Source organism: Syngnathus floridae, chromosome 2 (assembly GCF_059516105.1).
Source record: "Syngnathus floridae isolate MCC-2025c chromosome 2, RoL_Sflo_1.0, whole genome shotgun sequence".
NCBI lineage: Eukaryota > Metazoa > Chordata > Actinopteri > Syngnathiformes > Syngnathidae > Syngnathus > Syngnathus floridae.
Window position 1 is genome coordinate 9,264,919 of NC_142414.1, and position 25,777 is coordinate 9,290,695.

The following is a 25,777-nucleotide window of genomic DNA, read 5'->3' on the forward strand; positions in this document are numbered from 1 at the left end:
TTTGAAATGAAAGCTGCAGATGGAAAGCAAGCCATCTTTAAAGGAAACATAATAACCTTTTCTTACTTCCTCCTACTGGAGGAGGCACAGAGGAGCATTTAAAAGTGATAAGCCATCCCTGAGGTATACACGCTTCTGTCGCTCAGTGCTGATTCTTTACATTTAATCTCTCAATCCCTCCCTTTTTTCACCCTCTTTGTCCCAAGGCTATACTTTCTCCCTCTCTTGCTTCTATACAATGTTAAGAAAATGACCATGAAGACGGCAACGGTAGCCAACGGTGAGATGAGGTGAAAAGGGAAGAAAACTGTCATTACATCTTGGCAAAATGGAATGTAAGCAAAAAGCACTGGGTTGCATCACTCAGAGACAAAAAGACCCACACTATATCGATATAATATATATATAATAAAAAATGTATGTAGCAAGTTCTGATAGAGGATTTCTTATTTCTCACAGCCTCCTACTGAACTCAAGAGTGCCACTTAAAGTGCACAATGTGATGTCAAGTGGCTGCAAATACTGGTCTAATTGACAAGCCTTTTCGTCTCATGAATGTATCAGCGGTATGGAGGTCATCAGTAAAAGCAAAGTAACTAATAAAAGTAATAAATCTCTCTTATTTGTGATGTACCCATGGATATGCGACATGCACAGACCAATGCACAGATTTGTGTTGTGTGGTGTGGTGTTTGGAGTACAGTATTTTCCGTACTATAAGGCGAACCGGATTATAAGGCGCACTTTTAATGAATGGCCCTTTTTAAAACTTAGTCCATATATAAGTTCATATATTTGGCCACGCCTGCCATAGTGGCTCAATATTGGTCCATATATAAGGCGCGCCGGATTATAAGGTGCACTGTCGGCTTTTGAGAAAATTAGAGGTTTTTAGGTGCGCCTTATAGTGCGGAAAATACGGTACTGACTCCACCAGTGAAAATGATTGAACTGCCTTTGCAAAGGTTCACTTGTTTTCTTTACAAATGCTAGGCTTCAGTTTCAGAAGTAAACAGCCACGAGCCATGTTCAACCTTCTCCCACCACTCCTGTAGTCATAGTAACAAAAGGTGCTCTCGTCATCAATGTCCAAGTAGAACAGGCGGTGTTAATGTTTGCTCATTTTCAAGCGAAAGGAAAGATTTCTTTCATTTTGTAAGGCTTATCTGTTTGTATTATTTATCTTGGTGTATCTGGGAAGTGTTTAAGGTCAGATAAAAGTGCATGTTGGGGCTATTTTATTTCATGATACCATTGATACATAATTGGAAAAATGTCAAAAGAATACACCTGGCACGGGTATCTCGACCAATTTATTGCTAAAGATAGCTTCGGCAGTTGGTATGCAAAAAATACATACATGCAAGACATTAAGAGTACCCATTTCAATTTTGGATGCTCAATTTTCCTCAAATACAGATGGACATGTCTTCTGTAAAAAAAGTCACAAGTCATTTTTGCTAAATATTTTCCGCAACGATACATAAAAAAAAAAAGCCTTTAAAAAAGCCACTCAACTATTTCTCTCCAATTTAATACCGGGATTTCACTACAGGCTTATTTTTATCAACAAAGCATGTGAGGCTCTGTCAAAAGCAGCTAAACTACAAGGCCGACTCACAACTTCCTGCGTAAACTGCGAAAGACGACTTTTGAGAGATTTTGAATACCTCTGTAATCCAGTGGCACTCGTGAGCTAAATATGGCCCAATCAGAGAAAGAAGGAAATGGAATGGCAACAGGCACCAAACCAAGCTGTTTATTTGTTGAATCTTACTGCTGATGTGGCACCTGAGGCTCAATTTGATATCCCCCTAATACCCTTTGCTTGAGGGCACATTGCGTCCCTGGGGTGGCTGAGACCTCCTGGCTCCGTTCTGCGACCCCTGCTCCCTCCACTAATGGCCTACAGCAATAGCTTTTAAACAAGTTTGCAGCCAGGAGACAGACCACCCTCTTCAAAACCCTAATGACCGAAAAAAGAGCTTTTTCTCTCTTCTGGGTGGGAGGTGTGGAGTGAATGATACACAGTGATTACATACAGAGGCTTTTGTCATGGAGGATTTCTAGACAGGAGTGGTGGTAGGGTGGGGGAAGCTTCAAAGCTTCGGGATTAGTGATGAGAGCGACATTCAATTAAGATGAGATCTTGCAGTGTGCCACAGTGGCGGCGGAGCTCCCAATTAATCGCCTTAATGTCTGCTTGGATGGTGCTGTACACCTTTGCCACACAATGAGAAGCGGGGAAAGCTAAATTAGTGATTGAAAAGAATAATGTCAGTGTTCGTGGTGGGCGGAGGTGAGGTGGTGGCTTTGGGTGACAAAATGGAAAAGACCCGGCGCCGCAAAGTCAATTTCTGCTTGGCGAACTCTTTTCCTGCACACTGATCTGGCCTTGCAGGCTGAGGTTCAACCATGTGCAGAGTGACCCCTCCATCCTGTCTTTTGTATGAAAAAAAAAACTCGCATGGCATGCATGCACATAGACCCTTTGATTCCAACTCACTTCATTACAAAATATCTCATTCATCTCCAGCAGAAATGTGGACAGAAATTCAGGGGCAATTAGAACTTTGTTTTCATTATACAAAAAGTGTTCTCGAGCACAAGAGAAGAAAAATTTGCTGTCCATTGGTATCCAAATAAGGAAAACTCACAGGCTTGATTGAAAATGGACCAAATCGCCTTGCAGCTCAGTTGAGCACTTTTGCTGTGTGACCTGCTGCTCACGAAACATCAATAGTCACTATTAAAACGAATCAATCAGAAGCTCAGTTCGCTCTTCGTGTCAAGTCGACTTGTACACAGAAGGTAAAAGCAACTGTATGGAAGCTGGAGCAAAGAATATAAATCACAAGGTAGTTTGGCACCGGTGTGATGAACTGAGCAATGGAACCCTTTTAGCCAGATGACCTGATCCTTAACTGCTGAATCAGCAAGTGTCCTTTTTTGCAGTGATGGACATTAAGCCTGCTGTTATTTAAACGAACGGGAAATCTTGTGAAACGGTGATGGTGTACATTATATATATATATATATATATATATATATATATATATATATATATATATATATATATATATATATATATATATATATATATATGTATATAATATACATACATAATATACATATATATGTTATATATTAGATATATTAGATATATAATATATATATAATATATATATATATATATATATATATATATAATATACATACATAATATACATATATACATATATATGTTATATATTAGGTATATTAGATATATAATATATATATATATATATATGTATAATATTATTATTATATATATTTTTTATATACTATATATTTTTTAATTCATATATACATTTTTTCCTTCAACTGGAGTAAGTATTAAGTATTCTATATAATACTTCAAGTATTATGTGTACAATCTTGTCAAAGTAGTTTTAGATTATATTGAGAATTAAGTGTTCAGAAAAAAGTGTGAAATACAATGGATAGAGAACAAAGGTCCCAGTTTATTATTATTGCCCACAAGGAGGACAATGTCAAAATGGTGACCTCTGAACCCTTCAGCCTGAACAGGTAAGGGGTCTGTCATCACCCGTTGTGTGCCAACATGCGCGGCTGTGTTCACACACTTCCTATGGGACCGCTGTGGCTTGTGTGCGACTTCCTCTGGCACGGCTGTGTCAACAAAGCGTAGCGGGACAGGAAAGCTGGAGCGTGCTCTGCGTATGTTTGCGTGCCCATCCATGCGTGTGTTTATAACCATAGGGACATTTGATCCTTTGAGTGGGGATGGGGCAAAGTGACAATGTGCAGGAAATGGTAAAAAAAAGATGAGAAAAGAGCGTGGGGTGGTAGGGCATAGTAAAGATGGAACAAAAGTAACGAGCATCGGGAGAGACAACTAAGCCAGCGATGTACATGAAAAGAGAAACTGAGCAGGCTACATTATCGTAAAGTTGAGCACTTCCTTACCAATTCCCGGGGCATGAAGACATCCTCCTGTCGGGCGACTACCAGAGAAACATTTTCTCCCTGTTTGGTACTGCGCAGCATGGCCACGAGTTCTTCTTGACTCCGGCCGGTCATGTCCATTCCGTTCACCTAAACGAAGAGTTTCACTCAAGGTGCTTTGACATGTTTGGCTGTCTGCTGATGATTTTCCGCCTTTTTATTTCTGTATACATCAGCTGTCTTACCTCAAGGATGCGGTCACCAGGCTGCAGGCGGCCATCTTTGATTGCTGCACCGCGTTGCAGTATATTCTTCACCAGAATTGGTGCAGGCCCACTAGAAGTTGAATCCCGAGTCACCACTGTGAAGCCCAGACCATCTGCACCTGCAGGACGAAATCATCAGAATAGACTTTTGCAAGTCTGATAATCTTTTTTTTTTTTTTTTTTTTTTAAGCATTCTGTCATAGACTTGTAAAATGTTATTTTGCATTGCTCAGTCGTGGTGAGCGTATCTAATACTCAAATATTTGTGCATAAATGACTGATGAAAACTGGTGTAAAATTTCAAGGGGCCGCTGGATGTATTTTTTTATATCAGTCTTCTGTTCATATTTTTCTCAGTCTGACAGGAGATGGCAAGACACCAAATAATCGATGGATTAATCAATCGGGTAATTGATTCCAAAATGATTTGTTTGTAACAGCCCTACTGATCTTCATCCATGCCTTTTCTATATGACATATTCACATTGGTGTTGCAGGTGGAGCCTATTGCAAGTTAAATTCAAGAAAGAGACACTGCTTCTCCTTGGACTGGTCACTAGACACTCACAGTGCAACAATTCAACAATTCAAAATCTTCAAATAACTTATTTGCATATTTTTGGAATGTGGGAAGAAACCAGAATACCAGCAAACCACTACACCTACCAGCACCTGTCAAAGAATGTGCATCCAAACATTAGACTTTGTCCACACAAGAGTTTTATACTAAACAAAGATTTCTCGTTTAATAACTCTGAATCGACTAGTTGCAACCATTGAGTAAGAGGGAAACGGTCCACTTCTTACTTGATTAGCCAGAGTCTGCCTTTTAATTTCACGTGTGAGCAGCCCTTGCCATGCTTAAAAAAGATGGGAGCTTAGAGAGAAGAATATGGGCGGTATAACTCTACTCAGCTTCCCTCCCTGGGATGCAACAGGATTTCCACAGAGTTTCCTCCGAACCAAGAGCCGGGGTTTCAAATGAATGTGTGTGAGGCCACACAAAGGGACGAGCCATTAACCCCGGAGAGCGTATTGCACCACGCGGCTCCTTTCACAGCCCCGCAAACCCAAAGCTATCAGCGATATGTGCCGTGCTTGCCGTCTGTGTGTTATTGTGTGTAGGAAGAGCAAAGCCAGAGTGGCATACGAAGGCAGCACACGATGCTATCTGTATGTGCTCTAAGCCTCTGCCTGCCCTACATTAGCGCATCTAAACCCTGCTGCCTGTCAATCACAAAAATGCAAAAAAAAAAGGCTGCAGCTGAGCGAGAAAGCATTAGAACCCCGTAATATTCTCAGCTCGCCAAAAATCAAACAACAGATGGATATATGTGAAATAAATAAGGAGTAAAAACCTTTCAACAGCAGCGGCCCAATTCTTTCTACTTCATTTTGATACCTTCAAGTCAAGTATGGGCAGTACAGGCTCTGCGTTTAAATTTCGTCTTGAGCTTTCGTATTGAGTTTGTGTTCTCATCGTTATTGGTGGCTTTTCGCTGGGTACTCTGGCTTGCGCTCACATTCCGAGAAAGTTAAGTTGGAATTTTAAAAGGGGTGGAAGGACCAGGTTATTTGTTGATGGTTAATAAAATATTGAAAAATAGAAATGTGTCAGTAAAATGTATTAAATGTTTTTTTTATTAAATAATATTATTAATATGCCATGTTTTTTAATTGTCCTACATTTTTATAAGTAATTTAATCCATGAAAAAAACTGAAAATTTCAAAATAAACTTCTTTAGCTATCAATACTTTTATTTTACGATACTGCCTTTGACACAGCATGGAGCCTAGGCCCATGTCATGCCAAGCCCGGAATGAGGGGGAAATAAACAAAAAGGAAACATTGTGTCAAAAAAATGTGCCAAAGAAATCACTGCGGTGACCTCTGATGATACAAGGGGAAAGTTGCATTTAACAGCTAATCGTTTTATTCCATTATAAGCAACTAATCAGTATATCTTAAGAAATTAATTCATTCAACAAATATGACGGGACTCCTAAGCAAAAATGTTCAATGGGCTTGTGGTGCTGCAGTGGTTTAAAGTTTTTTTTTTCTTTATAGCGAAACGTGGAGATGAAATGTGCAGAATGTACCTTTCTTCAAGTCAATTTTGATCCTCTTGCCACCTTTCTTGTTTGCAAGGCTGGCTGGCCCAGGCACACCAGAGCTCTTATTGGCCGGAGGGCTCTGCCGGCGGCTCCTCGGAGGTGAAGAGCGAGCTGTGCGCACTGCTGGTATGGGAGAAGACCTTTCCGGCTGGGACTTGCCAGACTGAGAATCTGCTAGTATAGGGTTCACAGGGGTCGCCACTGGGTTTAGCAGAGGTGGCTCTGGGGTTTTGGTTCCTGTATTTTGACGCTTCAAGATTTCATTGGGTTTGGGATCTTGTCTGGGCAGAGGATGCAGATCAATTTTGGCACGGGTCACCACTGGGCTTTTTGGTTTTAATTCTTTGCTGTCTCCACTGAACAGTTGACCGATCAGGCCCTTCTCGTAGCGAAGTTTGTTGGCAACGGAGACAACTTCCAGTTGCATAGAAGGGGAGGACAAGGACTGGCGGAACACTTCCTGTGAACTACAAAAAGAGAGAAATGGAGTCGAGTAATCTTTTCAAAATTTCCTTACGACAAGAAAAATCACAAAAACTGTTGGCAAATGTTTTGTAAAGATATCTGATCTTTAAGGAACCCTGATAAACGCTAATGATGGGCAAATGAAGCTTCGAGACGATTCATGAACCCATTGTTGTGTTTACTTAGACCTCTAGATGGCACTCTGTCCACCGAAGAGCTGAAAGCCCACCAACTTGCCATTTCTTAAAACCCTCACTTTAAACCAACATTGGCATCTAGAGGAGCCAAAGAATACAACAACTGGTTCATGAAGCTTCATTTTCCCACCACTAATTAAACACTGACATGAACCTAGCAATCGTTTGTTTGTCACTCATAAAATGAGGTATACAAAGAGGAAGAAGAGTAGAACCAGGGCAGACAACGTTGGTATGTGTGCTCTCAGACGAAAGCGTATTAAAAAGAGGCACACTATGAGATAGCGCTTTTTTTCCCGGCGAACTGAGTGACAGGTAAAGAAAGTATCAGGCTACAGCAATGGTGGATGGGCTTTTCCAGTTTCAGCTCTTAATTAGATCCTTGAGACTTAATCCCAGAGTTGTTTTCCATTGGCCAGTTCCATTTTTTTTCATGAAATAGATTTTTTTAAGTTCATCAGGGTGGCGAAAAGGGACATTATGGTGAATAGACTGAAAACCTGAGAACTGAGAATGAGACTCGTGGAAAATCCACATCTCTGTTCAAGTCGCAAGGGTTAAACCTTGAGGAAAATCTTGTCCCATTATAAAATAGACTTTCTTTGTTGTGTTAATGTAACCAGCACTTTTAAGTTTCTACGATTTACAGACTTCTTGATCCCGTCACGAAATACTCACTCTGCAAAGGACTTATCCTGAAGTTTTATTCCATTGATTTGGACGATACACTCGTCCTCTTCAAAGATATTCTCTTTCTTGGTGCGACTGTTTTCTTCAATGTTTTGAATGTGGAGGCCCAGCATCCTGTGCAACACACAGAGGAGAAAATATTAACTCAAGGGGTGTGAATGCTAGTGATGGGAAAATGAAGCTTCATGAACCAGTTGTTGTATTCTTTGGCTTCTCTAGATGGCAATGTTGGTTTAAAGAAATGGAAAGTTGGTGGGCTTTCAGCTCTTCGGTGAACAGAGTGCCATCTAGGTCTAAGTAAACACAACAACGGGTTCATGAATCATCTTGAAGCTTCATTTGCCCATCATTCGTGAATACATCCAGTATATCTTGTCATGGCAGCATTTGATTATCTGGTGGATTTCCAGTCAATATTCGAGTGGATTACAAGTTGCAGGAATCATGTGCGGGTGCATTTACATGTGTGTGTGCGTGTCTGTGTGAAAGTACGGACCTTCCACTGAGAGAGGAGCAATACGGTATGACTTGAATACCAAGGGGCCCATGATCTCCAATTAAGTTGACCGTTCTCGTGAGGGAGCTGCCAAAAAAATGCACATTTACAAATACTGTACAGTGTTTACATATTCAATAGCAAATCGAGTACACATGTGCATACACACACACACACACACACACACGTACAGACTGCTAAATAGTTTCTTTGCATTTTCACCCTGAAAACACAGATCGCACAAATTAGCTTGCAGGTAACTGTGTCTGGGTTTATGTGTGTAAGAGAGAAAGACTGGGATTCAGGTTGCTGCTTCACTCCTTATCAAGCTGCTTCTTAAACACCCAAAGCTGCTGGACAATAGAGGTGAGATAACCATATGAGGAAGGCCAAGAGGAAACCAGATTGAGCCCCTGTAATAAGCTTGTGCTAGATATCAACTGTGACTGAGAGCCCATAAACAAGGATGATACCACTCAAGATAAAGAAAAAGACTTTTTTTTTTTTTTTTGCCCATACGTGACCTGTATCTGATTATTTTATGACAGTCTCAACTGCTCAATTACATTTTATTTTTATGTTCAACCTGGGTCGCTTTTACGTGTTGTTTTAAATCGGATACGTTTCGGATTTTTTGCAACGCGAAGGCAGTCCGAGCAAGCCATCCAACCTCAATGTCATCTTGCGCTCCGCTCAGGCAAGGAGACAGACTGCTTGGGAGGGAGATTGACTCAGTGAATCTGCAAATTTGAGTAACAGTATTGAATTTATATTTGGCTTTAGAGGAACAGCAACGTGAGCCTAACATTGGCACTTATGTGATAAGACTGTATCAAAATATTTCAGGACTTGGACAGCGTCTGCTTGACTTGAAACATCAAACTAACTACATCATGGAAGGAAGCCATCTCAGTAGTCATAAGTAAAGATGACCATGTACATTTTGGAGCTGCTTTTGGACATTTTAAGTCATAATCTGTACAACGATTCCCAATGGAGAAATTGTCAATGCTTCCTTCCGTGACATCATCAACCAAGACATGGGGGGGGAGGGGTGTGTGGCCCTATTCCTAATTACAAGTGGGTGTTTTTAAAGGCATCTTTTTTTTCACTATCTCTACAAGCCTGTAGACTAACTGGAATAGTCAAACACTCCTCTGTTAAACCGTGACAAACAAGCAAGTGATTGAAGATACAAGGAATCAACATACACACGACTGGAGAGCAGAGTTACACCTGAATTAAATAGTGTTCCCAGCTACCCTCCCTGTGCACTAAAAAACATTTATTATTTATGCCCATTAGGCTGTGTGGACTACTTCATCACAGTTGGACAGCTGGTGGAGGAATCAATCAGTTTGTCAACACCCAAGAACCTGCTGGAGCCTGATTGGTAGGACATTTAAAATGCTTCACCAGTGTTGCCAGCATCTAGTGAAAGCAAGAGATGAAGGATTTGCCCGCACATATCCGGTCAAATAAGATTTTTTTGTGTAAAAGTTCACATGACACATTGAATATGCCTTCAGTTTGTCTGGTGTGTGAATATTTGAGTCCCTAAAATAGAGGAGCGATTCTGAAAGAGGTGAAAATATGTTCAGTATTTTGGGGCAATGAGGGGAGGCTTTTTCATCGCATTTCATGAAGATGTCCCTAAGGATGACATCACGCCATTGCGTCACGTAACAACTGAACCGTCTATTTATCTAAATTACTACTATTAGCACAAATGTCCACTTAATGCTTCATGTTTCAAGTGGGATGAAATTAAAGTCAAACCTGAAGTTACTCCAAACAACTTTGCAGATTCACAGACAATCAAAACAGTCACATAAGAAAGTTGCCCAAGTCGCATTTGAAATAAATAAATAAAAAATATATAAATAAATAAATAAAAATCTGAATCGAGCTGCAGTGTGAACGTAGCCTAGTATGTTTTATTCAATGAGAGTATTACAAATGAATGATTGGTATTCTTTTTTTTTTAATACAATCACTTGTTTATATTTCTTAAATTCACTTTGTGTATAGCAGCAAACTGTCTAGAAATATTTTCAGTGGGGGCAAAATATCTTAACTTAATTCAGCAATTAGCAAGGCTTCTTTATCTTCTGTTAATTGCTACCCGCCTTTCCCTTAGTGAGAACGATACTTGTCAGAAGTGAAGCTTATTACTCACTCATCAGCGAGTCCGCAACACATTGAGCTACACTAATAAGCAGGTCAAAGTTGTTGCGAGCTAGCTGCTTGTGCCAGCAAATCTTTTCGGGACAGTCTACACGATTTGAATAAAACTTTTGAATCTGAGTTTTGTTTTTCAATGTGTTTCAATGAGTTTCAATTTTGATCTGCAATCTGTCATGCAAAACTGCTTATTTTGAGTCTTGTATTCTGGAGATAAGTATTAATTTTGGAAATAGATATCAGTTTTTATGTAACAAAATTACATTCGTAGTAGATATTTAATCTACTAAAATGTAAATATAGTAACAAACAAGCAGATTCAAACAGTACCCACTCACACACTTATTTATGAATGATGTAGGCCAGTCCTGCACATACCAGCATGCATATATGTTTATATTCACAGATACTTTATAAAATGGCAAACAAGCTCATCAGCTGAAGCCACAGCTTGTTAGTGCAACATGCTAATATGCAGAACAGCTCACCAATTTCAGCCTCTTACCGACACAAACAAACAAAGTCATTCACCGAGGGGTGGGGGAGCGGGGTGCTGCAGAATGAATGAAAAGCGCAACAAGGAGTGAGACAGATGGAGCTCCCACTCGTGGTTAACTTCCCCGACATCAACGAGGACCGAGTGCCTAACGAACTTGTCAGTGGATCTCGCTGAAATGCAGCTTCTTCCACCGCCATCCATCTGTTACCATGGCAAACTATCTGTGCGAGGTGGTCCTCTACTCTGTCACGGTGCTGTCAAAATATCCCTGTACTGTAAAATGGTGAAAAATCCCCCCCGCCTCCTAAGCCAATTCATGTTCAGGCCACCTGTGAGCTACAGTATGAGCAATTAAATAATTTGACTTCTTTCCAAACATACTGTGCTGGCGACAGTCACATGTTGATTTGGTTATGACATAACAGATATGGATAAGTTCCCGTGAGAATTCATGACACAAACAATAAAACAGTGCAATTTCTAAGCAATAAATTATGGTGCAAAAATGTTGATGAAGCTTAGCAATGTCTGTTAAAAAAACACTTCTAGTCTTTGTCTAGTCTTGTAGCATTAATCTGTTTTCATCTATATAGGTTGAATACTAATATTTTACAGAGGGGCACAATCTTACCTAAATGAGACCTGGTTCATCTTGGTCGGATATTTTGGACCTCCCTTCAGCGCATGGTTGATTTCCTGAAATGATAAAAGGACAAATTTAGTCAGGGCTGCCAAATAAAACCTAACGAGCCAAATAGACAAAAAAGATTTCTCCAATCTTCTCAGTTAATACAAAGCGATCTGCTCTCAATTAGTGCAGTAAACGAGCACTGTCATCATCAATCACCTTCGCAAATTGTTGCTCGCTGGTCTGTGAGCTCCGCCACCAAAGCTTTCCTTCCCTCTCTACCTTTGTGTTTACGTCTTTCTAGGAGGTCCCACCCCCACACTCCATCACTGACCTGTGTCATGCAAGGATCTAGGTCTTGGTCAAGTTCGTCTGCAAAGTCAACAAGCCTGGACCAAAAGGAGTGAGATGTGCAAATAAATTGAGGATAACTGAAGCGGCCACTGATGCAAGACCTTGAGACACCCTGTCAAAATGTTCCCAAATCATTAAAGGGAAGAGGGGCACAATTCGGTCCTTCTGCCTCATCACTTTCAGTTTGTCACAAGCACTAATGGCTAAAAAAAGTTCCCGCCCACCAGCTCTCTGCACACACCCCCATCATAACCAACCTGCCCACCCCGAACGAAAAACACACAAGCGACTCTGACAGTAAATCACAGCTGTATTACTATTATTACTATCCTCCAAAATATTACCATCTGATAAGAGCAAACCCAAAAAAATAGAGGGAAAGCACTAAACACATGTGCATATGTCGCTTGAACAAACAGTGACCTACTTATGCGGGCAGTTAGAGATTATCTCACAATAGAGTGTCTATTAGGGCTGGGGGGAGGGGGGGGGGGGTGAGCCAGAGGCGTTATTGTTGCTGAGCATCTTCCCGTGACCTAATGGAAGATGGGTTGCTGTCAAGCACCTAAAACATGCTTCAGCGGAAAAAAAAAAAAGCACCTCGTGCTTGTACCTTGTATTTGCACCTGCTTAAACTCTAAAATTTACTGAAATTCAGCCACGTGATAATAAATGACCACTACATATAGTATGACGGAAAACGCATACTGTACTTGACAGAAAATACACAAACATGACCACGAAAGGATCAAGCACCCAGTGGCTAGTGTGACGTTAATCCTCTGATTAAGAGCGATTCTGCTCGGACATAAAATCAACACAATTCTGAACCTCACTCAGTCATAATATTCCTACTTTTTCAATATTCAAAATCACACGTGCATTTGAATTTGTGTTTCACAGCAGACTCAGAAATGTGTGCCTTGTGTGCAGTTGTCATACGATGCATGTCAGGTATGTGATAGTGTGTGTGGTATGTCCACACATATTGCAAAACCATCACTGACCTCACATCCATCACAACCATAATGAGATTCCAAAAAAAATACATCACTGAAGCCGCAACCTGCGGGTATGAGCATGCATGCTGTCGTAAGCGCACACAAGGGAACACAAGTAATCAATACTTGTGTCATTTTGTTTTTTTACATCACAAGTCATGTAGCTAGGTGTGACCTCTTGCTGTGTTACACCATACCTCAAGGTGATGAAAATCTGGAGGTTGATTTTTCGTCAGGGTTCGATCAAGGTCGCAAATGGTCGCAAAGATGTTTTAATGACGAAAACATTTGTTACATGTGCAACCGTTCCTGGGTGAGTGAGATCTTACCTTTAGTGGTTGTGTATAATTTTAAATTGAGTTTCTATTTTTGCGGACTTCAATTCCAGACCAATACATTCAAATTGAACAATTCATACACAGTGTTTTAAATGCAATTATACAAGATTAGAAATTCTAATTCAGTTTCTGGCAGCACATAGCCCATAACGTTTCCGACTTATACATATAAATGGACAAAATTGTGTCTGCTACACATTTAGTAAACACAATAATTGACAAATTGTAATTAAGCAGTCTGGAGCTTACTCCATGAAGGAAAAATAGAATCCATGCTGTCTTGGAGCAGCTCACATGTGCTTTGTCATTCACAGTTGCTTGTTTATCACCCACCAAAAATAGCTGCTTGAACATACACGGGAAAAAACTGTTGAGAAAATATGTTTTATTCTTGATCCTTCCGGTCTTTTGAGGGTGGTTATTGTTAGTTACTAAGACACCTGGGAACAGAAAAATAAAGTAGGCCTAACATGTCATTTGAATCATCTGAAATAATCCAGTGTGCTTAAACCAATTATTGTTGCATTTGATTCCTTTAATGATTAGTCATTGCTGAGTTTATATTAGTACCACATTTCCTTTTCCCTTTCTCACACACATTGACGCACAAAAGAAAACACAAATCATCAACACTGTGCTGTTAAATGGCAGCATCTTTGGAAAAGATGGAGTGCACTTCTATTTTAAAGTGCTGCCCGAAGCAAAGTCCAGGACGAACGCTTCTTCGTCTTTGTCCTCAAAGAGGGCATGCCATAAACAGCAAAATGGCCGATGGGATGACTTCATGCTTGGGTTATTTATTTACTTTCTTTTATTTGTCCAAGACATTTTAATGTAATGGTGGAAATACCGAAAATGTTCTTATATACTTAAATCAGTTAACATTGCTCACCATCTTGGGGGCTTCGTTGGTTTGGTCATGGTATGTTGATCCAGTGGTCATCTCAATGGGAGGGGCCAATACTGAGTCACTGCTACTCCTCACCAATAGGGGGGTGTCTACGGCAAAGAAGGAAGTTTCGTTTATTAAAGACTTTTTTCCAGCAAACAGCAAAGCTCAAAATGATACTGTCACTTCCATCAGTGAAAGGAAACGTGGAACTCTCTTGCATAAACAAAAATAAAATAACATTCAATTGCAAAAAAAACTCCCATGCTGAGCTAAACAGAGTTGAACTGCTTGGACAAATCCAGTCTGTTGAAATTCAGACCTCCTCGTGGCTTTAATAAAAATGGATGTAATAACATAAGGCGTGCATTTTATTTATGGCTGTGTCACGAACCCGGAGTGTCGAAAAAACACCTCCCTATTCCTCCAACAATAATTTCAAAGCTTTAACAACGCTTACATAAACATCTTCACTCACACACATGTAGGTATATCAATCCTTGCCCCTGGCCAAAGCAGCAGGGTGAGCGAGAGAGCAGGTTTGAATCCATCAAGAAACAATTCAAAAGAATCTAATTTGGAGCTTTGTGTTGCCTTGGGCTTTTAATATCCAGCCTGAAGGGAGCTGGTGTGGTGGAAAATCCTCTGTCAGGGTGTGGTCACACCCAGGCCAACAGAGAAAAAATAAAAATCGGAGTGGGTGCAGGATAAATGAGAGTAGTGTACTGAAAGATTGTGACGAAGAAGGGAAGCAGAAAAGTGAGAAAAAAGGGGGAATACGAGAAAAATCCTCTCTTTTCCTGTAATCAATCTCTCTTTAGGGGGCAGTGACAAGGTCCTGATCAGACGTGGGTAGAATAGAGAGTGTCAAGGAGGAAAACAAGTAGGAATGAAAAAAACTGAAGGGTGTGTGTGGAGCTGATAAAAAATGGTCACAGATGTCCTTTCACACAGCTTCCACATGTCGTGTTCAGGTTTGTCCAACAATGACTTTAAAATGATTTCCCACATCTCAGATTACAAATGCCATATTTGCGCTTGCTCGATGCTGATTTTTACCACCAAGCTACTTGAATACAACCAATTGACAAAAGTCAAATTTCTGTTTGTCTCTGTTTCTTCGTTCATAAGTCCTCCTTTTATTTAATGTTCCATGCATTCCTCGTTCTTAAAGGTGCACTATCTTTGACCTTTGGTAAAAGTCACCCTTGGGTCAAATGGAGATGAACAAGACTGCCTTGGAGACACTTCTGATGATCATTGAAGGTTAAAAACAGGTAAATGTATGCTTCTCCTCCTCACTTGACAGTGTTTTTGAAGAGATCCAAAGGGGCTTCACAAACGTATCTGCTTAGAAGTTTCAATCTGCTGCATAGCTCCGGGAGCTATACTGAAAAAGTTCAGTACTGCTGCAGTGTCGGTTCACTGAGGGGGCAGTGGTACCAAGAAGGACGTTTGGGTCTGAAAGCTTATGAACATATCAGGGTCACTGATGGTGACTTGCAAGCATGACTGAGTATGTTTGTGTGTGCACGTGTGTTGTCTGTTTGTCTGGCAATCGACTGAGCAAGCCCGTTCAGGCTGCTCATGGGATGATACGATAAGGACGCTCTTTCTCTCGTGCGTGTGCGTGCGTGTGTGTGTGCGTATTTCCGTGTAGCAGAGGATCAATGCAGGTCTAATCATCCCACTGGGCCAGTGTGAAGTCCAATCATCCTGTTCAAACAAGTCGGTCCGTCACGCGCACGCACACACACACACACACACACACACACACACACACACACACACACACACACACACACACACACACACACACACACACACAGAAACACACACTTTAGCGTCTAACTGATTACAGAATGACTTCTTATTCCTTCCGCCACTACTCAGCACGATTACATGCACTAGAACCAGATTATTGTAAATAATCAAATGGGTGTAAGAGCACCAATAAAGGAATTAGTATAAAACTGACTGAAAACTGAGATTGCATGGTTGGTTCAAAAATGTACACAGACAAAATGGACATACTGTGATATATCTACACACACACACACACACATATATATATATGGGCCTATTTTACTTTGTCTATTTACTTTTTCTCATAGTTTTAGGTTTGTTTTTCCTCTTTATGAATAAAATTTGCATACTTAATTAATTTGAGATTTACTTGGAAGTTTTGCAATTGGTTTAATGAGCTGAAGCATTTAGGTGTGAAAATAATTCTGAAATCACAACCGGGACTTTTTCACATGACAGTACGCATGTTTAACTAACAAAAGCTAGGTCTTGACGTCAGTCTGGCTCTTCACAGGATTACTTTGTAACTAAGTTAGTCGGTTCATTTGGGCTGGAGGCAGGATGGCGCGACAAGATTGTTGGACGAGAAGAGGAGGAGGAGGAAGAGGAGCAAGAAGGGCTATAATAAATCCATTCATGTTCAGCCAAAAAGTACAGTCATCAAAATCTAGTTAGGATGTGAGGCCGTGCGGGGACTGGGAGGAAATGAGATGGAATCGGGTCAAGGCTGAAGAAGCCAGGTGGTTAACTGGATGGCAGGTGGTACAAGCTGAATAGCAGAGTGGGCAACACACAACTGATAAAAGTGGACTGGGGCATCTTGACACGACGTGGAGACAGATTTACAAGTGTGTATCTGTTCAGCTGGGAAATGGAGGCTGTTACTGGGACTGTGCATTTGGACGTGAAGAAAAATGTGCTGGTGTTTTATTGATGTGTTGCTAAATTAGGAGTTAATCAATTGAGTTGTTAATCTATGGATTTGTTCAGCATCCAGTAGTCGTAGTTACAAATAAAACTAAAATAGCATAAAAACAGACTCACTTGATTTGAGGGCGGCCTCGTTGACTTCTATCTCCCCTTTGATTGGCTCCTGGAGCTGCGTATGTGAATAGTAGCTCAGGGGCTCTGGACTGGGTGCCGCACTGGAATCCCCATTAGAGATGCTTTCCCTGGGGCTGTCTGTCATCCCACGCTGCACTTCGAATAGCGCCACCAGCTGGAAAAGACAAAGTGTCAATTTGAGCCCCACCATTTGCAGTACATTTCAAGTTGGACCAAACCATTGCGAAAAATGACAGATTGGCCAATCGCACAGAATCACTGGGCAATTACAAAAATGGATGCCTTGTGACTTCAACTGCGTGAGCCTGTATCAGGTTCTGAGGCTCACAGTATGGAGTACTGAAAGAAAAAAAAAAAAGAAAGAGAAAAAAAGAAAAACACTTTTATTGGCCTGTGTTAGAGCTTCTATGCAATTAGTCTACTAATCAAATCACAGCTATGTGCAAATTAAAGATAAAAACAATTAAGATGATACAGTCCATTAAACCTTTATTGAACTTTGTAGCTTTGCAACAGCATTCTTGGCATGTTTATAAATGTTACTTTGAGTGCTCCTGTTTCCAACTTTCCAAACAAATCATCTGTTCCAGAGTATGGGAACGAGGGAGGGACAGAACGAGAGAGAAATGAAGTGAGAGAGGGTGCGCTGTTTATGATTCCGTGTCACGACAAACTGTGTTTTGGTTGTTAATAAATGGGAATTCACTGACTAATGCCTCTGTAATCCATAGCACACGCTACAATATGTTAGTGTAACCAAACATGACGCTACATCAAAAACACGCTGTAACTCATTGTGTTAGTTTTCATGGAAAACATTAAATTGTCTGGGTGACCCCATACTTTTGAATGGTAGTGTAAATTGTGATAATTCACCAAATCCTGGCAGCCCTACATTTGATTGGATGTAATTTTCAAAATCGCCACATTGTGCAACTGCGATTCAAATTTTGAATCGCCTCAAAAGAGATTGACAACTCATGAAAACAGTTGCACACAAGCTTCCTGCGATTGAAGAATTCAAACATGGAGATTCAAGCTGTGAACAACTCTAGAAACCAACTTAGAGTACTTAAGCCTTCATAAGACTGAAGTATTTTAAAATGCATAATTTACTTTCTGATGTGAAAATGAAATCTGTGCGCCCGTGCCATGACACGGGTGGCAAAATGAGAAAGGCACTGGAGAAGAATAGGATTGAGGGAGGGCAGGCGGACAACGAAGCATCCTAACTGAGACAAGGACTCAGCTTCTAGAGCAAATGAGAGTGCGTTTATCAATAGTGGGGCTCCGCCTCTGCTGATGTGTGGATAATGTGGATAATGGAAGGGTGGAGGTGGTCTCATTAGAAATCTGACAAAGTTAAGGGCTGTAACTGTGTACAAATAAAAACAGTTTTGTGTGTTTGCGTGTACGTGTGTAACTAAAGACACACATTTTCTATCTCACCATGATGTCGTCCCTCTTCTCAACCTCCCATGATTTAATATCAGCATGACACCTTCCCACGCAAAGATTTGACACTTGCATGCTTTCACTGTGTGCATGCATGGGCATGTGTGCACGTGCACAAGCGTGCATTGGAGAAACGACTCCAGGGGATTGGCAGTTGCAGAGAAGAGGGTGAAAAAGAAAAAAAAAAGACTTGACACCAACAAAACAATCTGATTGTGGTGCTTGATGAATGCATTTCTAGCTCTTCCTTTATCAGCTTTCCTCTTTCCCTTCTTATCTCCATCCATCCCCAGCGGCCGTCTCTCGCCCCCCCGAGCTTGCTGACTGCATCAATCAACGAAGATTCCCAAGGGCGGAGTGCTATACGTGCGAATGAACACACAAAAAGCACACACACAAAGTCCTAAGGATGATTTTAACCTAGCATGCATTATTCCCCAAAAAGTGGTAACAATATTCTATGTATTTTCTAAGAAAGGTGAGACGCCCTCATGAAGTGAAATTTGTATTCAGTGGCCCTCGTGGACTTTGTTGGCAGGCTTGGAGAGGAGCAATACATAGACTTATGTATTCAAGATATAAAAAATGTAACAAGTTAGAAAAAAGACAATCAGATTTCGGGTACATTTACTAAGAATGGGTTATATTTGGCAGGATTACAATTTCCAAGTACCGTATTTTCCGCACTATAAGGCGCACCTAAAAACCTCCAATTTTCTCAAAAGCTGAGAGTGCGCCTTATAATCAGGTGCACCTTATATATAGACCAATATTGAGCCACTACAGCAGGCGTGTCCAAAGTACAGCCCGCGGGCCAAATGTATACATCTTATATATGGACAAAGTTTTAAAATGGGCCATTCATTGAAGGTGCGCCTTATAATTCGGTGCGCCTTATGTATGGACAAAGTTTTAAAATGGGCCATTCATTGAAGGTGCGCCTTATGATCCGGTGTGCCTTATAGTGCGGAAAATATGGTAGATCGAGAGACTCAACTGCACAGTTTATTTATTTGAGCCCTCAGCAAAACAAAGATTCTCATACTACATGGGAAGGGAAGCAAGAATAGTCGTTTGAGAGAATATGTAAATGATAACAAGTGCTGCCGAGTCAACACCAGTGACAGAAGGCGAGGATGTACCTGACACCTCACAAAATAAAAACTGATTGTTTTTAAAATTATTTTTAAATAGGAAGAATGTGCATACGAGTGGCAATCGGTCATATCGTTTTCAGATGTTTAGCAAGGCTTGCTCTGACGCCGTTTAAAGTAACCCTATAGTTTACCAACAACGTATGGTACATCTAATCCAACGAATGTCATTACACTGAAAATAAATATAAATTTCAATCCTTGTATGTGCCTCCCTTTTCTTTTTCCTCGCCAATGTTAGTTATTACTGAGTGTTCTCATCTAGGAAGGGGTGGTATTGAGAATGAACTTTAATTAACTCCTGGTACAAGAATAATCATTAAAACATAGGCAACACATTTTGATTGCTGACACTGGTATGTGTGCATCATTTGGTTTCCATTTTCAGCATAAGCAGATGAGACGCAGATGTAAGAAAAGGGTAGGCGTTGTTTACATGTTGCAACTCACAGATGCGTCATTAATAATGTATTCAATCATTTGCTAAAATTAACTGCGCGCTGTGCCATACAGACTGGAGAAAACCCCTCCACTTTGTTCCACACACACACACACGGAATTTACGATTTGCCTCTTTAGAGAACTATGCAAATGTCTTTGTTTCCTCAAAGTCTTGTTGTATAGTCCCCCTATTTCTTGACAGCAAGAGAGTCAGAAATGAGTAAGAAATACTTCAAAGTGTGTTTTATTTTTGTTTCAATATCACAGTTTCACCTCTCTCGGGTGTGACTGGAATGTATCGCTTGCACCTTTACTTTATTTCCTGATCTGCACAATAAAGAATGTTATGAGGATAATATGTAGACTGCAAAAAAGATGAACAGTGACACCTTGCTTTGGCCAAACAGTTTTGCATGTTAGTAAGAGTCAATATCAGCTTGTGCACATGCACGTACAGACAGCCTAAAAAAAAAAAAAAACACACTCGCTTCCTTTTCTCATTGCCTCATACTAATCAGCTCATTTTTCTTCTGGGCTGCTGTGTTTGGATGTGTGTGTGCCTCTTGAGTAAGTGTGTGTGAGGTAGCAGTCTATTGAGATACTTTGCTTTTGTGTCGTTGTCATCCATCTCACAAATGCCCCCTTCGCCATCCTTCATTCTTTCTTTGAAGGAACGATGCATAATTCAAAGGGTGTAGTATGCTGCATCTTGACAGCAAATGCAAACCCAATCATCTCTCTTACACAAATGCTACACAATTAAATCATAATAATAATAACGTTGATATTTAAGGATGTAGTAAATGTCATATATTCCACAATAAAAATATAGATTTGACTATTTTTATAACTACAGTCATGCATTACTAACTTGCTTTAATGGCGCAATTATCAAACTCGTCACTAAGATTGTTAATAAAAATTGTTTTCCCCACAACCAAAACAATTGGTATAAAAAAATAGTTGCGAAACACTTTGGAGACATTCTTCTGCATTGAAAACCACGTTACCATTGTTGACAAGTGTTTTTTTAGGCGTGGCAGTGGTAATGGTTACTACTGGTAGTCGTAGAAAAATGGACGTATTACGAGTGAGTTCAGAGCTAATCCTGCTTCTATTCCAGCCTAAATCTACATGACAGTATCAGATTTGGGGGATAGCACACAGACAGAAATATACATGTGTGATGTGAAGTGAAGAAATAGATGCCTAATCTATCTTGTCAAGGATGTGGGGAAGGACTCCTTAAAAAAAAAAAAAGGAATTTTATGCAGAGGTGTTGTCACACCGACTCGAGCATGCTCATCGCTTGTCGTTTGAAGAAATGCCAGCAGTTGCACATGGAACATCCACATTGAACATAACATTGCTTTGATGGAGCTGACAGACCAATCCATTGCACCAAAGTAAACCACGACGCTGTTGAAGCACTTGCACAAAAATTTAAAAAATGACCCACATCGGGATCGAGAGATTCAGAAAATGGATAGATATAAAATGGAACACTGGCTGTCACCCTGACGCTGCAATTTTGAGTGGTTATTGTTCGTGTTGAGGAAATGTTCACATGTGTATATAAAAATAAAATTCTAGTTGAAGGGGAGACTTTACATTTTTTTACATACCGTATTTTCCGGACTAAAAGGCGCACCGGACTATAAGGCGCACCTTCAATGAATGGCCCATTTTGAAACTTTGTCCTTATATAAGGCGCACCGGACTATAAGGTGCATCATTAATGCATCATGTCAGACTTTTAATCCATATCAAATCATTCTCCATTTTATCTATTTTATTTCAACTTCAGACGCAACAAATTACTTTATAATCACAAAATAATAATCCATAGTCTTTTTGATTCAAGATTCATAGTCTGCGGGCCACTTATAATTGATTTCATGACACAATGCTTCGGGCCAGTTTAGATTTAGAAATTTGGTCCATATATAAAGCGCACCGGACTATAAGGTGCACTGTCAGCTTTTGAGAAAATTTTAGGTTTTTAGGTGTGCCTTATAGTCCAGAAAATACGGTCATTTAAAATGGCAATATTGTAATTTCTTTCATCATGTATTTATGTCAAGCGCAAGCACTTTAGTCAGCGCATGTAAACATTGCTCTTTTTCCACATTGCAGGATAACTCAAGGTCCCTATTCAGACATACTAGCGGCAAATCATTAGGCTAAACATCTTGAAGATGAGTGTTGAGAGGCGTGAAAATAGAATAATAATATAACATGATGTGTTTATGCAATGCGGATGTTCTCACACTAGAGAATCATTAAACATTAGCCTGAATGATCTGGATTCAGGTTTATACACATTCATCATCCCTACCGTTGCAGTGAAAGTGTCCCACTGCTCAGAGTGTGAGTCTCAGATTTGAGTTATTAGCACAACAGACTTCAGCCAACCCACAGCGATGTCAATGAGTCCAGTCAGAGTAGGTCAGCTGTAAATAAGTTGCTCTACCCATAACAAGGTGTGCACTGCTTCTCACCAGGCTTGTGCGCCGAAATGCTCGATATTTATTAAGCTGATTTATCTTTGTTTCGTTCTAAGCTTGTGTGCATGTGGCTTTGAAAAGGTAGCCCCACCTTGCACTCCCACTGGGATCTCAAAACCGTGACAAAGCAGCTAATGGGTGATTGTGATACTGACAGAATAACAATGTAATAACTGTGGCAGCGACACAATCTGCCATTACGTTGACCCCTCACGACCTCTGTTAGTCACAACACACCAACGGGGCAAGAACACAAAGAGAGCTTATTCCAGTCTTTTGCTTTGGTGAGCTGACAAATGACTTTGGAGGGGGTCCATCAGTCAAAGTCGGAAGCTAGCACAGTGACCCGTGCTAACTCAATTAAAATTCAGAGGCAAATCTTGCCTGGAATGAAAAACTAAGCAGCAGACAAGGAATGAGGGAGTGGCTTTTGTTCCGCTTAGGTTAGGCTGAAGGGTTAATAAATGTAAGAAAACATGGAGGGACATTAGGTACACCGCAACCAGATGTAATCGAACTGATTTACTTTATTCGTGACAAGCCACAGTCTTTAATATCCCGCATGTCAGACAAGGTGTTGAATAACTTCACAGGTTAAGACGTATGGAAAATGTTTAGCGTGCTGCATGATGATTAGTCTGGCATGAGTCTGAAGGTATTCTAATTAGCGCACTTGAACCTTAGGCCAATTTTCTGAGCTGCTACTCACATGCCAATCAAACGCTGCTCACCATGACAATTTTGGCGGAGCGAAAGGGGTGGGCGAGCCTGAGGTGTCATGGAGCATCAAAGACGGCAGTACTCCCCGTGATCACATCTTATTCACTCACACAAAGTTTCTTTCTGTCGGATTACCGTAAGTTATTAGCTATTGTCACCCATTAAAGCTGACATTTAAGATGTAACAGATGAAATTTTCATGTCGCAAAAACACACTTCGTCCTAGCTTTCTCTATTTGGCTAAAGACAAGTCTTCCCTGATGATGTCTATAACGTACATACATATTTTCCTGAAAGTAAATAAAAAAATACCAGAAGATAAAAATAATTGCAGTAGTATGTCTATTATTTTCAGCAATATGTGGCCAGCTAAGAGTGGCTGCTTAAAGCACCTCCTTTTCGAATAGGTGGAAGAGGTCTGTAACCCCATATGTGGCCTTCAGGGTAAAAGTAAATTAACCTCAGGTTGCAAAAAGCTGGAGGTCTTTTTTTATTTACAACTCAGGAGACACATTTACATTTAAGATTTCTTCTTTGTGTTCATTTCTTCTCGTTATTCTTTTGGTGTCACACAATGAAACACCACACTTGGATAAAATGGTGCCTTTCGAACAAGATGGCAAACTTATGTTTTTAAAATGCTGATTAAAGTTATTTCTAGATATTACTTGAAGCACTGCTGCAATTTATATATTTGCACTTTATTGCATTCCTTAAAAATAAGTTGTACAACCACAAATTTTGATTGGGATGTTTTATGGCCACTGGATATTTGTATTTCTTGATGTATTCATTGATTTACAGAAAATATGTATTTTATGAACGAATGTAAACAAACGAAAAATTTGTTACCAGTGTTGCCAAATATCTGAGTCATCATCAGCCTAAAAAAAATCCATATCGGTCAGACCCTAGTTCACATACTTTTTCACGCAGCTGTATTCAGGGCATTCTTACTTTTACAGTGAACATCATCACACAAATTCAGTCCGACTTTTCAGCTGCTGAAAGACGAAGGTGGGGAAGTGAGAGAAATATGCCCCTAAAAGGTCACAACTTGACAGAAAAAGGATCAAACGAGATTTACAGTGTGTCAACATGACAGGTCACCGATTCCAAACGACACCCACAATATAAACGGAGGATGCTAATAAAGAGAATATAATTTTCAGACTGCAGCGGTGTTGTACTTGTGTGAGTAATACTGTATATGCTCAACAAACATTTTATGAGGCTGTTTGGTGGCTGAGAGGCTAATGACTGTATGCGCTCTATTGTGCACGTGTGTGTGTGTGTGTGTGCATGCATGCATGTGCAAACAGCCAGTCATTGTAACTCATTAGCATCCGGCGCTAATACAGGGCCCATGCTGTGCTGGTGCACACGTTCACAATGAGTCCACCACGGTATGATTGATAGCATGATGCCGTCGGCCACAATAATGGAACAAAAAGAAAAAACACTAAAGACAAAATCTGTCTGCTGTGGCAAGGTAATAAAAGACAGAAAAACAAAAGAAGGCTAATCACAAAAAACAGCCGCAGCTCATTAATCTGCCCAAGCTGAAAGCGTCTGGAAGGCTGGAGAGGAGACGAGTCAGATGATTGGCACATGGCGAGGATCGCTGCCTTGCCATCTTTTCATCAGCAGCAAAGCAAAAGAATAAAATTAGAGTGGAGATGAAAGTGGGGAAGTTGTTTCGAGAATCGGGTAGAAGCTGAACAAGGTAAATAGGACAGTTCCTCAGTAGCAAAGGTTCTAGCAAAGCCTGTAATTGCCCAAAAGAACCGCAGCCGAGGGAAGGAAGCTGACGCCAGTCTGAGTTGTTAGCAACGGAACTGAGCTGTGACATTGGGAGACAGAGCTTTCGAATGGAATCATTAAAACTTGTGAGTCACAAACACCATGCACACATTAATACAGCGCAGCCAGAAGATGATGCCTCTGTTCTGAGAGATTGAAACAGCGTCTCTCCCACTTCTGCTGACACTTCCACATCCATTTTTTCACTTCTCTCACCTTGTTTTACTGAAACTGTTTTGGCACACTTGCACACATGCACAAAGATACAAGCAGACAATTGTTCCTACTTTTTAAATACCAAGGAGGATAGTGTACAGCACTTGTAAAAAATAAAATAAAAAATAAAAGTGTATTCCTACATAATGTACATGAGAATGAAATGTAGACTAGATTTTTTGGGGGGGCGGGGAGAGTCTAAACATGACAATTATTTTTAATTTTATTTATTTTGTTTATTTTGTTTTTTTATTAATTGTATTTATTTGATCTATATTATTTATTATTATTTATTATTCATTTCATCTGTATTATTTATTTTATCCGTATATTATTTAAACCTTGGTGCAAATTTATACAAAACTCAAGTATCATTGAAGCCCCTTCAGTCTCTAAAACAAAGAGACAGACTGTCAGGTGACTTAAAAGTTTTGCTGCAAAGCCCCACAATCATCGTGGCAGACTAAAACATCAAAATAAAGCAAACCTGAGCGACAAATTGCTTCACCTCACTCACCTAAGAGCCATAAAGAACA

At 40.2% G+C, this 25,777-nt stretch overlaps 1 protein-coding gene and 1 long non-coding RNA gene across 2 annotated transcripts in view; one reads left to right on the forward strand and one right to left on the reverse strand.

The window, feature by feature from the left end:
• Window positions 1–25,777, reverse strand: part of LOC148401610 (partitioning defective 3 homolog B-like) — an 81,605-nt gene that overhangs the window by 51,789 nt on the left and 4,039 nt on the right. The window contains exons 3-10 of the mRNA XM_088357061.1: window positions 16,925–17,099; window positions 14,078–14,184; window positions 11,496–11,560; window positions 8,182–8,268; window positions 7,674–7,799; window positions 6,319–6,800; window positions 4,197–4,336; window positions 3,973–4,101 (exon numbers count right to left, since the gene is read on the reverse strand). Coding sequence (XP_088213187.1) covers window positions 3,973–4,101; window positions 4,197–4,336; window positions 6,319–6,800; window positions 7,674–7,799; window positions 8,182–8,268; window positions 11,496–11,560; window positions 14,078–14,184; window positions 16,925–17,099 — 1,311 coding nt within the window. The remainder of the gene's footprint in view (window positions 1–3,972; window positions 4,102–4,196; window positions 4,337–6,318; window positions 6,801–7,673; window positions 7,800–8,181; window positions 8,269–11,495; window positions 11,561–14,077; window positions 14,185–16,924; window positions 17,100–25,777) is intronic.
• LOC148401611 (uncharacterized) lies at window positions 14,974–19,640 on the forward strand. The gene is made up of 3 exons (XR_015853266.1): window positions 14,974–15,048; window positions 15,249–15,351; window positions 18,694–19,640. It is a non-coding gene; the product is annotated as an uncharacterized LOC148401611 (long non-coding RNA).